The following is a 17500-nucleotide window of genomic DNA, read 5'->3' as shown; positions in this document are numbered from 1 at the left end:
CCCCCTCTCCCACAGCAGCCTGGGATGCAACTCATCCCAGATCTGAGGATTTATCCCGTTTTAAACCTGCCTAAACCTCCAGTACCACCTCGATCTCTGTGTCAAACTGCTCAAGAACTTGCCCAGTGCTGCTTTCCAAGTTCTGCACCTACAGAGAAAGGTGGTGTGCTACCTCAACGGTTAGCACTAGTGCCTCACAGGACCAAGGATCTGTGTTGGTGCTGTTCTCCAAGACAAATTATCTCCCCTTCTTTAGCTTGGCCATGGTGTGAGACAGTTGGGAAACCTGGTCACCATGCAGCTTTGGACCGAAGGGTCAGTTTCTGTGCAGTATGACTCTGACAGTATGACTGCATGGAGTTAGCACATTCTGCCCACGTGTGTGGGTTTCCTCCTGGGTGTTCCAGTTTCATTCCACAGACATCGATGTGCACATTAGAGTGAATTGGCTGTGCTCAGTTAACCTGTGGTATCCAGAGATGGACAGACTCGGTGGAAGAGCCATGAGCAATCCGGGCTAATGGGGTTAGGCTAAGGGCTGGGTCTTGGGTGGGATGCTCTTCAGAGGGTCGTGGGCTGAATGGCCTGCTTCCAACTGTAGGGAATGTATGATTGAAGTGGGAATCCCATCCGGAATCTGCCTGTCGTTCTAACAGCTTCAGACCATGAGCCCCACTTTGATTCTGTTTTATTGTACCAAGGCTCAGTCTCCCCTTGATCAGAAAATGAAACAATGATATTAACGGATACATTGAGTCAGTTGAGTTTTTCCAGCACTCGCTGTTTTTATTTTGAGAAATGGAATCTGGGCATCTCTTGCCCAAAATTAATCTGTCAGGCAGGAAAGAGTTGAAAACGTCCAATATGAGGTCGATGGGGCTTTTGTTTTGCAATACAGAGGTGAGCAGACCAAGGCGGGTGGGTGGTATTGTCTTACAGATGGAACTTGAGGAAGCTGAGTGGTCAGACCCTGATCCCTTGCTCCAGGCTGTGACCATCAGAGCTGCAGCAAGGGCTAGCTGTGCTGGTTCTGCTGCAGGAAACCCCGAACAGGAACCGGGAGCTGCCAAATTCAGCCCAGAAGCTCCACTGCCTCAGACACCTCGAAGATGCTTAGTGCCGGGAAAACTGGCCCTTCCCCTTGAGTTATCTCCGCTATTGAATGTCTTAAAGGTCAGGTTTGTTGATCATTCGTGGACCTGGTATTAATTGGGGTGGGGGCTAAGTCCACAGTGTCTGCTGCAGCCTATGTCCATCTGTGAGAAGGCTGTTGTCTCTCTCCTCCATCCCCATAGCAACGAGGGCCTGTCCCCCTCCTTACTGATGGTCAGGTAGATAATGGCGGCTCTATGGTTAGCACTGCTGCCTCCCAACACCCAGGCTCGATTCCAGTCCTGGGTGACTGTCTGTGTGGAGTTCCTCCCACGGTCTAAAAATATGCAGATGAGGGTGGATTGGGCTATGCTGAATTACCCATGGTATTCATGGCTGTACAGGCTGGTTGGAATAATCGTGGGAAATGCAGGGGTCTGGGTATAGGCGGGTGGGATGCTCTTCAGAGGGTCGGTATTGACTCAGTGGGCCGAATGGCCTGCTTGCACACTGAGTTGGCCTTGGGTTATTTGTTCATAGAACATAGAAGAATACAGCGCAGTACAGGCCCTTTGGCCCTTGATGTTGCGCCGATCAAAGCCCACCTAACCTACACTAACCCACCATCCTCCATATACCTATCCAATGCCCGCTTAAATACCCATAAAGAGGGAGAGTCCACCACTGCTACTGGCAGGGCATTCCATGAACTCACGACTCGCTGAGTGAAGAACCTACCCCTAACATCAGTCCTATATCTACCCCGCCTTAATTTAAAGCTATGCCCCCTTGTTCAGTTGTTGAGTGAGTGACTGACTTGCCACTGTTCCAGTCCTGTATGTTCACCGCCCCCTGTCTGTTTCTCTCACCTAGGTCGATGAAGATTATATTCAGGACAAGTTCAATCTGACCGGCCTGAATGAGCAGGTGCCTCATTACCGCCAGGCGCTGGATATGATTCTGGACCTTGAGCCCGGTATGTGGTGGTAAAGATGATGGGAGCTGTGGGGTCCAGACTGACAGTGCAGCTGTCCTGTCCCTCTGCTCCAGGGCTGGCTGTCCCTGCACTCTGCCATACTGCTGGGGGGGGGGGGGGAGGGGGAGGGAGAGAGACGCTGTCAGTGAGAGTCCCACTCCCTCCCTCCCTCCCCCATGATGACACCCATTCCTTCCCAGTCTGGACAGCATCTGGGTGAAGGCACATTGTTGACTGAGTTTGGGAGGACCAGTCCATCTTATCTCCCAGAAATACAGGGTAAGGAGTCACGCACTTGACCACCAAAGCTTTATATCCCTGGGATACAGAAGTTACACAAAGCCCTGGATAGAGCCCATTTCGAGTACTGAGAGCAGATCTCAGCACTCCACCTTCAGAAGGGTGGTGTCTCCATGGAGGGAGAACAAGCAATGGGACTTGGACTGCAGAGGTGACGTTATAAGGAGCAGTTAGACAAATGAGGCCTGTTTTCTCCAGATTTTTTTAGAAGGTCAAGGATGATCTGATTAAAGTCTTCAGGATATTAACAGGAAAAGACCGGGTAGGTAAGCTATCCCCACTGGTTGTGGATTCTAGAACGAGGGAGCTAAGACTGAGGTGGTGGTCCTGCACCATTCAGGAGAGATGTTCAGAAGCATTCCCACCCACCAAAGGTGGGAGAGTTTTGAGACTGTACCACAAATGGCAGTGGATGTTGGATCAGTCGTTAATGGATATAGTTTTGTTCAGCGAGGAGATTAAGGAATATGGGCCAAAGGCAGATATGTGGAGTTAGGCATAGATCAGCCAGGATCTCACCAAGCGGTTGAACAGGTTTGAGGGGCTGAATGGCCTCCTCCCTGTTCTTATGTTCACTAACTAATGCACTTGACCTGTCACACCCAGAGATCTGTTACACCCAGTGGTTTCCTTTGAACAGAATCCAAAATCTGATTCTTTCTGGAAATGGGGACTGTATCTCTCACACAGGGAGTATTCACAGAGTCGTCTTTGATTTTATTGTTGCCATGTATCCCATGACACAGTGAAGTGTTGTTGTTGTGTGCACTGTGCCATATAGTTCCTCCACCAGGAGGTGGTGCAGTTTACTGCACTGTGCCTGGGCTCCAAACACCCAACTGTAGCCCTGAGGGCTGTGTTTCCATTGAACAAATCCAGACATGCTGCTGTGTCCCTGTCTAACATCAGCTTGAAGCACGGCCAAGGGCTCCTGTGTGCTGTGGGCCTGTGCCTCTTTGCAACTGGAATAAAATTCTCACCAAATTTCCAGCCAGGGCACGGCTTGGAACACCTCTCTCCGAGGTGAAAAGCTGCCGTGTTGGGAGCAAGGTGGGAGCAAGTTTAATCCTTGCTCAGTCCCCTCGTCTCACTGTGCCTGCATCTCATTGGCGAGCGAGAGAGCCAGCCTTTTGCATGCGGTTTGGCTCCTATTCCGTATCGTGCTGAAGTCTGAGTGAGCTGCTGCCCACTGACTCAAACCATATTTCCAGGCTGTGAATCATCAGGAACTTGGATCCGCAGGTCATGGGGGAAGGGACATGGAAAGTTGGCCTTTATTTGAAGGGGAATGGAGTATGAAAGCAGGGAGGTTTTGCTGAGAGTGTACAAGGAGTCAGTCAGCTGACTCCTGGAATACTGGACAGTTTTGGGCCCAGTATCGAAGGACAGCTGGGCTGATATTGGTAGTCATTCAGAGGAGATCCATGTGGCTTAATACCCAGCAAGGGTATGAAGGGCATGGCCCTCTGGGTCAGCAATGGGTGGAACAGGCTGGAGGGGCTGAATGGCTGCCTCCTGTATTGTTAACTGTGTAAGAGAGGGAGCTGCTGAGCTTTGTGGTGCTGTGGGAGCAGCACTTTGCTTTCATTCCTGTAGTTACCTTCTGAACATTTGGTCCAAAACGTTTTTATTTTCCCTGGTTCATTCTTGTTTAGTTGGTAGGAAAGGAGACAGGCCTGTGCCTGTCCATAATTGGAGACATAGAGCATCCATGAGCTGTTCCAACCTCCCACGGCCGGTTCACTCTGTCAGCCTGGGAGGCAGGTTCAGAGATTCCCTCCACCACCTGCTCAGGGACGGTGGGACCCACCTCTGAAGCAGGTGGGCCTTCCCCCTGGGCCTCCTGCCTCAGAGGTACGGATGCTACTAGTGCACCACATGAGCCCTTCATGCAGCACCACCCTGGAATGACCCCTCCAAGTTCACCCCCACGCTCTACCTCACGTCTTGCTCAGCAGTCTGCTTTCTCAGCGACTGCCCCAGGCTTCCCATCTGGGGCCTGGCTAATTGACCCCATCCTTTTCAAGTTCTACCTTCTCTTGCCTGAGACAGCGCGACAGCCTCCTGCTGCTGTACCTTCCCTGGTGGGGGTCCATCTCCCCCTGACGGAGTTGAGGGTTTGTGAAGTTGACTTGGTGGGGATGTTTGAAATGTGGCGTCCTGTACTTTGCTGAGGCTGGCAGGGAGCTGTGTGCCTTCCTCTGACTGTAACCTCCCGCTGACATTTCTGTCTATCGTTCTGTTAAGCAGATGAGGAACTGGAGGACAATCCGAACCAGAGTGACCTTATCGAGCAAGCCGCTGAGATGCTGTACGGACTGATTCACGCCCGCTACATTCTCACCAACAGAGGGATTGCTCAGATGGTAGGTCAGCTCACCAACCCCCTCTCCCCTTTCCTGGGGGGTTTGGGGGTGTCGGTTTTACTGTTACAGACAAAAGAAAGAACAAACTTGAAACGCTGGGGGGCAAAAGGCCCAGGGAAACTTGTAAACTCGTGGGGCATGGAGTACAAGCATTGGCCAACCACGTTGCAGCTCTATAAAACCCTTTTTGGGCTGCATTTGGAGTATTATGTGCAGTTTTGGTCGCCACACCATCAGGAGGTGGTGGAAGCTTTGGGGGGTGAGAGAGAGTGAGTGCAGGGAAGGTTCACCAGGACGCTGCCTGGTCTCGAGAGCATTGACTGTGAGGGAAGGTTAAAAGGACCAGGATTGTTTTCACTGGAAAGACAGTGATTGAGGGGAGACCCTGATCGAGGGCGACACAGTAATGAAGGGAACAGACAGGGTGGGATAGTCAGGGGCTTTTCCCAGGGTTGAAGTTTGAATTACAAGGGGGCGCAGGGTCAAGGTGAGGGGGGGGGCGGGGGGGGGGGGGGGGGTGTGTTTCTGGGAGATGTGTGAGGGAAGATTTTCACGCAGAGAGCAGGTGGAGCTGGAACACACTGCGAGAAGAGGGGGTGGGAACAGGCAAGCTGGGACATTTCAGAGGCAGCTGGGTGGTTACATGGATAGGGAGGGAAGAGGGCTGTTTTCTGCATTGTCTGAGTTGGGAAACAAACCTGCAGAGAATTCCCCGGTCTTCCTGCAGTGCTATCCTCCTGTCAGAAGGTGGCGTCGGCACACTGTGAACTGGTGCCTTGCAGTAATGTCCTTGACCAGCAGACCAAGGGTGCTGAAGGTTTGCGTAAAGGTTTGTAGCTCGAAGTTCGCCGAGCTGGGAAGTTGATTTGCAGGCGTTTTGTTTCCTGTCTCGGGGACGCCCTCAGTGCTGTAGAGGCCCCTGTGAAGCACTGCTGTAATGTGTTCCTGTTGCTTCCAGTTGTTTGTTGTAGTGTTCCCTATATTGGGTCCAGGTCGACATGCTAGTCTGTGACTGACTACCATGCTGCTGGGAATTCTGGCTGTCCTCTGTTTAGCTTGTCTTGTGATCGTTGGCATGCAGCAGAGACAGAACCAAACAAATTTGCGAAGACACAGTACAGCAGTGTTTAACAGGAGAATGAGGAGGGGGGAATGTGTGTACCCTCTCAGATTCCTTCAGCATTTTCTGTTTCAATGAGTTTGCCTGTTAGTTATCGAAACTGCACTATCAGTCAGCCTGGTTTACTCTGTCAATCGACACAGGAACCCTCCAGCCCAACCCATACCCCAGACACTGATATGACAGCCCTTCAGTGTACCAACCCCAATGCAAGTCTCTCTCTCTCTCTCTCTCTCTCTCTCTCTCTCTCTCTCTCTCTCTCTCTCTCTCTCTCTCTCTTCCCCCCCCCCGCCCCACCCCTACAGCAGCAGTATGAGTCATTCAGTGCAATGGGCCTCCACCCAGTTTGCAAATCCTGGAGCAACATTTACAAATGTATTCTGGGCAGGAGTTGGCTTGCCCTGTCAGTCGCCCAACTGGGCACGGTGCACGTGAACCAGGGAAAAGGTGCACTCCCTGTGTGTGTGTCTGTCTCTCTCTCTCTCTCTCTCTCTCTCTCTCTCCTCCCCTCCCTCCCTGGATTCAGTAAAGTCCCATGGCTGAGAACAACAACAGTGAACAGGGATGTTGCCAGGAAGCCTCCAAACACCAGGCATTCCGTGCTGTTGAACTGGAAAGACTGGTTGCTGTTGGTTTGTTTTGTAAAAGATGACAAACACCCAAAGTATCAGGCACCTTTGAGGAATGCAGCCTGGTTTGCCATCTACCTCCCATCACATTTCTCAATCCGTGTTTTCCCAGCCTCCTTTATGGCTCAGGGATCCACAAGGCTGTTAGTGAACTGTAACTCTTCCATGGCGACGCTCCACCACCATCACCACCAACTTATGATAAAGCCAAATGGTTGGGAGCGATCATGTTTGAGTGGATGATTTAGGAAATATGGGAAGAGTCTGCATTAAAAACTATTTGCTGTGATTTCCAGATCATATTATGGAAGTTCACAGGGGGTGGTCTCAATGAGTCCCTTCTTGCAGCTCCCTCCCAGTCTCTCTGCACTTCATTCACGAGTGCTTCCATTAACCATCCCAACCCTCCCTCTCACTCCTGTCTCTCGGTCTGTCTCCCCACTTCTCCTGCCGTGCCCACACAAGCACCCCCACACCCATCCCTGAAGCGGAGGCTTTACTGTGTGCTCTCCACCCTGTTCCCCATGATTCATTCACTGCGATCCACTGATGCTCGTCATTCGATCATCCGAACCCCCTCAAATAGCCACTTGTTTGGGTAGCACCTTTTCACAGCAAAGGTAACCAGTCACCCTGCACCCAGGGCGCACTGACTGGGAAAACTGGGAGTGGTTTACAGACAGTTGTGGGCCCCTTTAGGAAGGGGACATGAGGATTCTGTCAACACAGGACTCTTGAGGCATGCTGGCTCACCCCTCTGCTGGTTTGTGCAGGTACAGAGAGGAACACCACCTGGCTTTCATTTTATCCTGGAGCCAGAAACCCTGAAACAGCAAGGTGCAGTGTGCGCTTGATTCACTGTCTAGATTCGAGTGGTGCTGGAAAAGCACAGCAGCTCAGGCAGCATCTGAGGAGCAGCTGCCAGACCTGCTGTGCTTTTCCAGCACTACTCTAATCTAGACTCTGGCTTCTAACATCTGCAGTCCTTGTTATTACCTTGCTTGGTTCACCGTGTTGTGTGGCACTGTCACCATGCTGAATGGGACAGACTTCAAACTGGGTCCCAATCCTGGAATTCCCTCCCTAAGGGACATTGTGGGTCTACCCACAGCACATGGACTGCAGCGGTTCAAGAAGGCAGCTCACCCCCACCTTCTCAAGGGGGGGGCAACTAGGGACAGGGGCAGGAAATGCAGCTCACCCCCACCTTCTCGGGGGGGGGGGCAACTAGGGACAGGGGCAGGAAATGCAGCTCACCCCCACCTTCTCAAGGGGGGGGCAACTAGGGACAGGGGCAGGAAATGCAGCTCACCCCCACCTTCTCAAGGGGGGGCAACTAGGGACAGGGGCAGTAAATGCAGCTCACCCCCACCTTCTCGGGGGGGGGGGGGCAACTAGGGACAGGGGCAGTAAATGCAGCTCACCCCCACCTTCTCAAGGGGGGGGCAACTGGGTACAGGATAGGAAATGCAGCTCACCCCCACCTTCTCAAGGGTGGGGGTAATAAATGCAGCTCACCCCCACCTTCTCAAGGGGGGGCGTAACTAGGGAATGGGCAGTAAATGCAGCTCACCCCCACCTTCTCAAGGGGGGGCAACTAGGGACAGGGGCAGTAAATGCAGCTCACCCCCACCTTCTCAAGGGGGGGCAACTAGGGACAGGGGCAGTAAATGCAGCGCACCCCCACCTTCTCAAGGGGGGGGCAACTAGGGAATGGGCAGTAAATGCAGCTCACCCCCACCTTCTCAAGGGGGGGCAACTAGGGACAGGGGCAGTAAATGCAGCTCACCCCCACCTTCTCAAGGGGGGGGCAACTAGGGACAGGGGCAGGAAATGCAGCTCACCCCCCACCTTCCCAAGGGGGGGGCAACTAGGGACAGGGGCAGTAAATGCAGCTCATCCCCACCTTAAGGGGGGTAACTAGGGACAGGGGCAGTAAATGCAGCTCACCCCCACCTTCTCAAGGGGGGGGCAACTAGGGACAGGGGCAGTAAATGCAGCGCACCCCCACCTTCTCAAGGGGGGGGAAACTAGGGACAGGGGCAGTAAATGCAGCTCACCCCCACCTTCTCAAGGGGGGGCGTAACTAGGGAATGGGCAGTAAATGCAGCTCATGCCCACCTTCACAAAGGTGGGGGGGGGCAACTCCAGGCAGGGGTAATAAATGCAGCATCCTGCCTGCGGTGCCTGCATTCCATACATGAACTTTCAAAATAAATGAACACCATTGCCAATTTCTCTTTTAACCTGAACCAGCTCATGTACAGAGATTAATCTGTGGGGAAAGGTGGAAACAGAGGTTGAGGACTTGTGTGGTCACGTGGTCATGTCCTGCCTCTGGGGTAAGAGGTCCAGCTCCAGAGAGAGGTCCTCACACCCTGAGGATGATGATTGGAAAGGCATTGAGCAATCTAGTGCTGCACATCAATAATATACGTGACTGGACATCAGTTCAGCAAGCCATTTCCCTCTCTGCGTTGGTGTCATAGAATTTACAACTTATCAACAGGCTGTTGATACTGTTTCTGCTCCATATGAGGCTCCTCAACTCCCACCCTTCCCTGGGATATACCTGACCAGCCATTCCAGACCCCCGCCCTTCCCTGGGATATACCTGACCGGCCGTTCCAGTAACCCCCACCCCGGTACAGCACTTCCTTGTAGATCCACCACAGATCCCAAACTTGGATTTTATCCCAAGTCCGAGATGGAGGTGCTCCCACTTCAGCCTGGTTTCTCTTCCTTCATGCTGTGGGACAGAGGGAAACCGCTACCCCCCATTAATCCCAGGGCCCACTGTCTCAACCAGTAATCTTGCCCTTGCTTATTTATTTTTCTGCCTGTGTGCCAGGTAAGGCTGGTTTACAATCTCACTGGGCATTATTGACCAGTCCTGATGAGCACTTTGACCATGGATCAGTTGATCATTGGTTACAGATCTTCTCCTTGCCCCCTTCAGTCCAACAAAAGACAACTGCCCTCAGGGCAGACCGAGGCTGTTCGGTCCCTTGATGTTGTTCTGCCATTGAATAGCATTGTGACTGTTCTGTCTCTTTACTTGCTTTGCTGTCCCACCCACCAAGCGTGCACACAGGTTCACAAACAGAAATCAAAGTCTACCTGCTCCTATTCACACATGTCTCCGAAACCTTCCCCACATTATTTGCAGCTTTTGCTTGTGACTTTTGCTGTGCTTAATGGAATCGATGTGTTTCCTTTCAGCTTGAGAAATACCAGCAGGGAGACTTTGGCTACTGTCCTCGAGTGTACTGTGAGAACCAGCCCATGCTTCCTATTGGTAAGTGAACCTCTGTTTGAGACAGAGCCATAGGATGTCCCAGAGAGTGTGTCTCAGTCACTGAGAGTGCTCCTGTTGGAATGCAGCACTAATATCATTGGACGAACGGTCATCTCTCCAATAATCCAACAAATGGGAGAATGGAGGTGGGCTTCTTTATCTCTGTTCATGGAGGGCTTTTGTCAAGGGGTTCCTTTGAGCAAAGACACTGAGTTTACGATCAGATTGATTTTTGCTCTGGAGTTTACAAAAATGAGAGGTGATCTCATGGAGATATGAATGATGTGGAAGGGAATTGACAGAGCAGGTGTAGAGAGGATATTGCTTCTTGAGGATCAATCGAGAATCAGAGATCATAGCTTTCAGCTGTAGAGGAGCAGATTTAAGCATGACTTTGGAAATCCTTCCTTTCTCTCCAAGGGTTGTGAATCTGTGGAGTGTGGCGGATGATGGGCCCCTGAGTAAATTCAAGGCGGGGACACCGATTTTTAATTCAGGTTGAGGGGGTATGGAGCATGGACAGCCAAGTGGAGCTAAGTCTGAGATGAGATCAGGCGGGATCAAATTGAACATGAAGCAGGCTTGAGGCACTGCACTGCCTCCTCTCTCTCTCCTCGTTCTCGTAAAGTCAGAGTCATACAGCACGGAAACACACCCTTCAGCCCAACCAGTCCATGCTGACAATAATCCCCAAACTGAACCAGTCCCACCTGCCTGCTCCTGGCCTATATCCCTCCAACACCTTTTCCTATCCATGTATGCAGCGAAATGTCTTTTTAAAAGGTGTAACTGCATTTCACCACGTCCTCAGGATATTCATTCCACACATTAACCCAGAGTGTAAAAACCAAGATGGCCCTGTGTTTTTTAAAATCTCTCTCCCCTCCCCTAGAAATGTGCCTCCCTCATCTAAGAGAATTTCCCATTGTTGAGAAAAGACACCGCCTGGCAACTGTATCAATACCCCTCATTATTTTATAAGTTATGTCAGCTCATCTCTCAACCTCCTACACTCGAATGCAAAACGTCCCAGGCTATCCAGCCTTTCTTGAGAACTGAACCTTCCATACCTGGCAACATCCTGGTACATCTCTTCTGAAAACTCTCCAGCTTGATCATATCCTTCCCATAACTGGGTGACCAGACAGGGATACTGTAAAAGGGGTCCCTGTACACCCCGCCCAGAGCAGGGACACTGTATCCCAGAAGGGGTCCCTGTACACCCCGCCCAGAGCAGGGACACTGTATCCCAGAAGGGGTCTCTGTGCACCCCACCCAGAGCAGGGACACTGTATCCCAGAAGGGGTCTCTGTGCACCCCACCCAGAGCAGGGATACTGTATCCCAGAAGGGGTCCCTGTACACCCCGCCCAGAGCAGGGACACTATCCCAGAAGGGGTCCCTGTACATCCCGCCCAGAGCAGGGACACTGTATCCCAGAAGGGGTCCCTGTACACCCCGCCCAGAGCGGGGACACTGTATCCCAGAAGGGGTCCCTGTACTCCCCCACCCAGAGCAGGGACACTTATCCCAGAAGGGGTCCCTGTACACCCCCACCCAGAGCGGGGACACTGTGTATCCCAGAAGGGGTCCCTGTACTCCCCCACCCAGAGCGGGGTCCCTGTACACCCTGCCCAGAGCAGGGACACTGTGTATCCCAGAAGGGGTCCCTGTACTCCCCGCCCAGAGCGGGGACACTGTATCCCAGAAGGGGGTCCCTGTACACCCTGCCCAGAGCGGGGACACTGTATCCCAGAAGGGGTCCCTGTACACCCTGCCCAGAGCAGGGACACTGTATCCCAGAAGGGGTCCCTGTACACCCTGCCCAGAGCGGGGACACTGTATCCCAGAAGGGGTCCCAGTACTCCCCGCCCAGAGCGGGGACACTGTATCCCAGAAGGGGTCCCTGTACACCCCACCCAGAGCGGGGACACTGTATCCCAGAAGGGGTCCCTGTACACCCCACCCAGAGCGGGGACACTGTATCCCAGAAGGGGTCCCTGTGCACCCCACCCAGAGCGGGGACACTGTATCCCAGAAGGGGTCCCTGTACACCCTGCCCAGAGCGGGGACACTGTATCCCAGAAGGGGTCCCTGTACACCCTGCCCAGAGCGGGGACACTGTATCCCAGAAGGGGTCCCTGTACACCCCGCCCAGAGCGGGGACACTGTATCCCAGAAGGGGTCCCTGTACACCCCGCCCAGAGCGGGGACACTGTATCCCAGAAGGGGTCCCTGTACACCCTGCCCAGAGCAGGGACACTGTATCCCAGAAGGGGTCCCTGTACACCCCGCCCAGAGCAGGGACACTATCCCAGAAGGGGTCCCTGTACACCCTGCCCAGAGCGAGGACACTGTATCCCAGAAGGGGTCCCTGTACACCCTGCCCAGAGCGGGGACACTGTATCCCAGAAGGGGTCCCTGTACACCCTGCCCAGAGCGGGGACACTGTATCCCAGAAGGGGTCCCTGTACTCCCCGCCCAGAGCGGGGTCCCTGTACTCCCCGCCCAGAGCAGGGACACTGTATCCCAGAAGGGGTCCCTGTACACCCTGCCCAGAGCGGGGACACTGTATCCCAGAAGGGGTCCCAGTACTCCCCGCCCAGAGCGGGGACACTGTATCCCAGAAGGGGTCCCAGTACTCCCCGCCCAGAGCGGGGACACTGTATCCCAGAAGGGGTCCCTGTACTCCCCGCCCAGAGCGGGGACACTATCCCAGAAGGGGTCCTGGTAAACTCTGTCCATGTTTCTGACACATGGTGAGGATTTATTGCTTTCTTCATATAAGAAACAGCAGTGCTGAGAGTCCGAGTCAGAGAGGCACACAGCACGGAAACAGACCCTCCAGTCCAACCCGTCCATACTATCCCAGATATCCCAACCCAATCTAGTCCCACCTGTCAGCACCCAGCCCATATCCCTCCAAACCCTTCCTATTCATATACCCATCCAGATGCCTTTTAAATGTTGTAATTGTACCAGCCTCCACCACATACTCTGGCAGCTCATTCCAGACACGTATCATCCTCTGTGTGAAAAAGTTGTGCATCGGTCTCTTTTATATCTTTCCCCTCTCACCCTAAACCTATGCCCTCCAGTTCTGGACTCCCTGACCCCAGGGAAAAGACCTTGTATATTCACCCTATCCATGCCCCTCATAATTTTATAAACCTCTATAAGGTCACCCCTCAGCCTCCGACACTCAAGGGAAACAGCCCCAGCCTGTTCAGCCTCTCCCTGCAGCTCAAACCCTCCAACCCTGGCAACATCCTTGTAAATCTTTTCTAAACCCTTCCAAGTTTCACAACATCCTTCTGATCCTCCCAGTCGACTGGGACAACATATCCATCCTAGGACAAGCCAAACAGAGACAAGCACAAGATTTCCAAGGAGCATGGCATTCTAACCAGAATGCTATCAACAAACACATCGAGTTAGACCCCATCTACCACCCCTGAGAAAAGAAACAGGAAATGACATCACAACCCAAAGAAACCCCCATACACACAGAAAGCAGGGATCATGTGCAGTGCTTTGCCTGAGGCCCACTGAAGATGTTACCTAGTATGGTGACGAAACATCTGGAAATGAACCTCCCAGCTCAGCAAGCAAACCTACATTTTTGTAGTTAGTAATGGCATGCATTAAATGGTTGCTACTGAGAACAGCCTAAATCCAGATTTTAGATCCTCACTATGAACCTGGACTCCAAGGTCTCTTTGTTCAGCAACATTCCCTCCGACCTTACCACTAAGTGTATAAGTCCTGCTCTGATTTGCAGTGCCTCACATTTATCTAAATTAAGCTCTGTCTGCCACTCCTCAGCCCATTGGCCTGTCTGATCAAGATCCTGATGTAATCTGAGGTAACCCTCTTCATTGTGGGGTGAGCTTAAAAACCACCGTGTTGCAATTGGTCGCTTCTGTTCCGTTTTGTGTTGGTTTTTCAGGTTTAGTCATGTTTCCCATTCCTAGACCACCATCCCCAAGAAGGGGAGAGGCCGAGAGCAGCAGGGGTGCTGTCAGTAGTCTCCATGCAGTAGTATTAGGAACAAATCCAACAATACTTGCAGCTCGGTGCATGTTGTGAAACCAGTGGGCTGTGAGGAGGTTTCAGAATGAACATTGGGGACAGGAATTTCCAGAACATAGATCAAGTACCAGTGAGCTGAGGTAACAGTTTAAGGGTCTCTGCGGGACACTAACTGAAGAAAATACCAGATAGTGAAAGCACAGCAACCTGCTTTCGGCATCATTAGGTCAGCTGTGACCAGTTGGTCAAGAAGCTTTATTGAAACCTGGAATATAGGTGCAGCAGGAGGCCATTCGGCCCTTCGAGCCTCACCCACCATTCAATATGATACAATCTCAGTATCCCACTCCCGCCATCTCCTCCCACGCTCCCTGATCTCTTCAGCCACAAGGCCCACCTGCAGCTCCCTCTTGAATGGGAGAGAATTCCTGTGGGACAGAATTCCACAGATTCATGACTGAGTGAAGAAATTCTTCCTCATCTCAGTCCTGGATGGCCTGCCCCTTAGTATTCGACTGTGACCCCTCATCCCAGACTCTTTCCCCCCCCCCCCCATCTTGTGTAATATAATTTGTGCTTCTCTTTGTGTTGTGAACTTTTGACAGAGTCATAGAGTCATACAGCACGGAAAGAGACCCTTCGGTCCAACCTGTCCATGGCGACCAGATATCCCAACCCAATCTAGTCCCACCTGCCAGCACCGGCCCATATCCCTCCAAACCCTTCCTATTCATATACCCATCCAGACACCTTTTTAAAATGCTGTAATTGTACCAGCCTCCACCACATCCTCTGGCAGCTCATTCCATACACGCACCACCCTCTGTGAAAAAGTTGTCCCGTCGGTCCCTTTTAAACCTTTCCTTGTTTGTTTCGAAACATTTGTGGTGAATAGGTTCAATGACCAACCTCCTGAGCAACAAAAATGGAAAACTTGTGGCTGATTTGAGCCTGGTGTCACACTGAAATTTGACATGTTACTATCGCTGTCTGAACACTTGGATTTGCTTGTGGTTAATAGTCATTCTAAATGGGCACAAAGCCCAACTATTTTGCGTTTTGATTTTGTTTTCAATGTTACTCCTTTTTCTCTGTCTCTTCTCTTCCCCACCCCACCCCACCCCAACTAAAAATAAATGTGGCTATGTTGCTGATGTCTGTCCTTTCCTGCTACCCCCAGGTCTGTCTGATATCCCTGGTGAGGCCATGGTTAAGCTGTATTGCCCCAAGTGCATGGACGTTTACACACCCAAGTCCTCACGGCATCACCACACAGATGGGGCTTATTTCGGCACTGGCTTCCCCCACATGCTGTTCATGGTGCATCCAGAGTACAGGCCCAAGAGACCAGCTAATCAGTTTGTTCCCAGGTAAGGCTTGGTGTGGGACAGAGACTGGGTGGGGTGTGTATGGTGCAGACACCCCCAGGCGTGGGGTGTTTACCGGAGCCCTTCAGGCAATTACTCCTCTTCCCCCCCCCCCCCCCCCCCCTCCCCCTCTTTATTTAAATAAAGCACAGCCCGTGCAGCTTGCGCTTTCACCTTCTAACAAAATACAACAGACTTTGAAGTTTTTCAGTGTGGGCCCAACTCCCATCAAGTGCTTTTCCTTAATCTCTGTGGGCTCTCTCGCGCGCGCTCTCTCTCTCTCCCTCTCTCTCTCTCTCTCTCTCTCTCTCTCGCGCGCGCGCGCCAAACCAACTTGGGTATTTCCTTGCAGAAGGGTGATTTGTCGATGTTTGTTGCCTTTGTGCTCATCAGGGCGATCAACGGGAAATGCTGACGTACGGGAGGGAGAGGAGAGTGCCACTGGGTTGGCAAGTGAGCTCTGGTAGACCTGTTGCCATGGAGAATGTGCCAGTTACATGATGACTGATAGTTAACTTTAGGGTGGAGGTTTGCTCGCTGAGCTGTAGGTTTGATATCCAGACGTTTCGTTACCTGGCTCGGTAACATCATCAGTGGCGACCTCCAAGTGAAGCGAAGCTGTTGTCTCCTGCTTTCTATTTATATCTTTCTCCTGGATGGGGTTCCTGGGGTTTGTGGTGATGTCATTTCCTGCTCATTTTCTGAGGGGTTGATAGATGGTACCTAGATCTATGTGTTTGTTTGTGGCGTTGTGGTTGGAGTGCCAGGCCTCTGGGAATTCTCTGGCATGCCTTTGCCTAGCCTGCCCCAGGATAGATGTGTTGTCCCAGTCGGAATGGTGGTTGTTTTCATCCGTGTGTAGGGCTATGAGGGAGAGAGGGTCGTGTCTTTTTGTGGCTAGCTGGTGTTTGTGTATCCTGGTGGCTAACTTTCTTCCTGTTTGTCCTACGTAGTGTTTGTGGCAATCCTTGCATGGAATTTTGTAGATGACGTTGGTTTTGTCCGTGGGATGTACGGGGTCTTTTAAGTTTGTTAGTTTTTGTTTGAGAGCGTTGGTGGGTTTGTGTGTTTCTAGGATTCCAAGGGGTCTTAGTATTCTGGCTGTCATTTCTGAAACTTCTTTGATGTACGGTAAGGTGGTTAGGGTTTCTGGCTGTGTTTGGTCTGCTTGTCGTGGTTTGTTCTTGAGGAATCTGCGGACTGTATTTTTTGAGTATCCGTTCTTCTTGAATACGTCGTATAGGTTCTCCTCTGTTTTCTGAAGTTCGTCTGTGCTGCAGTGTGTGGTGGAACGTTGGAATAGTGTTCTGATACAGCTTCGTTTGTGTGTGTTAGGATGGTTGCTGGTGTAGTTAAGTATTTGGTCAGTGTTTGTCGGTTTTCTGTATACACAGGTTTGTAGTTCTCCGCTGTCCGTTCTTTCGACTGTGACGTTCAGGAATGCGAGTTTGTTGTCGGTTTCTTCCTCCTTGGTGAACTTTATGCCTGTGAGGGTGTTGTTGATGATCTTAAATGTCTCTTCGATCTTGTTTCGTTTTGTGGACCTGTGCCTCACCATCCACTTTACTTTCAACAAAATAATCTACAAACAAACCAATGACACACCCATGGGATCTCCGCTATCAGGATTCATAGCAGACACAGTAATGCAAAGACGAGAACAAACAGCCCGACCAACCATCAAACCAACAATCTGGGGTCATCACAAAAGGAAAAGACACGAAAAGACACGACCCTCTCTCCCTCGTAGCCCTACACACGGTTGAAAAAAAACCACCATTTCCACTGGGACAACACATCTATCCTGGGACAGGCTAAGCAAAGACATGCCAGAGAATTCCGAGATGGCACTCCAACCACAACGCCAAAAACAAACACATAGATCTAGATACCATCTATCAACCCCTCAGAAAACGAACAGGAAATGACATCACCACAAACCCTAGGAACCCCATCCAGGAGAAAGATATAAATAGAAAGCAGGAGCCAACAGCTTCACTTCACTTAGAGGTCCCCACTGATGATGTTACTGAGCCAGGTAACGAACGTCTGGATATCAAACCTACAGCTCAGCGAGCAAACCTCCACCCTCAACCTCAACCTGAGCTACAAACCTTGATAGTTAACTTTCAAGCTTATTTCTTTGTCCTTTTTGAAAGTATTAAACTGGGCACATTGAATGTTCCAAGGCATCGCACTCCTCTGACTGGCAGATTCTGCATTGCCATGCAGAATCTAGCATTCAGGATCTACGTTCCAGCCAATCAGCACTGCCCCCTTGTCCTGTACAAATCCTGCTCTATCCATTGTGTTGACATTTC

At 51.6% G+C, this 17500-nt stretch overlaps 1 protein-coding gene across 3 annotated transcripts in view; it reads left to right on the top strand.

Annotated features, from left to right (window-relative positions):
• The window catches only part of csnk2b (casein kinase 2, beta polypeptide), a 42942-nt gene extending 27736 nt beyond the window's left edge, over nucleotides 1-15206 (top strand). For all 3 annotated transcript variants that reach the window (XM_072549881.1, XM_072549880.1, XM_072549882.1), the window contains exons 3-6: nucleotides 1966-2068; nucleotides 4619-4734; nucleotides 9706-9781; nucleotides 14993-15206. In XM_072549881.1, the coding sequence (XP_072405982.1) occupies nucleotides 1966-2068; nucleotides 4619-4734; nucleotides 9706-9781; nucleotides 14993-15186 (489 nt within the window). In that variant the 3' untranslated portion in view covers nucleotides 15187-15206. The remainder of the gene's footprint in view (nucleotides 1-1965; nucleotides 2069-4618; nucleotides 4735-9705; nucleotides 9782-14992) is intronic.
• Nucleotides 15207-17500: the final 2294 nt, after the last annotated feature.

This window comes from Chiloscyllium punctatum, chromosome 30 (genome assembly GCF_047496795.1).
Source record: "Chiloscyllium punctatum isolate Juve2018m chromosome 30, sChiPun1.3, whole genome shotgun sequence".
NCBI lineage: Eukaryota > Metazoa > Chordata > Chondrichthyes > Orectolobiformes > Hemiscylliidae > Chiloscyllium > Chiloscyllium punctatum.
The sequence above is the reverse complement of the archived record's forward strand: the minus strand, read 5'-3'. Positions and strand labels throughout refer to the sequence as shown.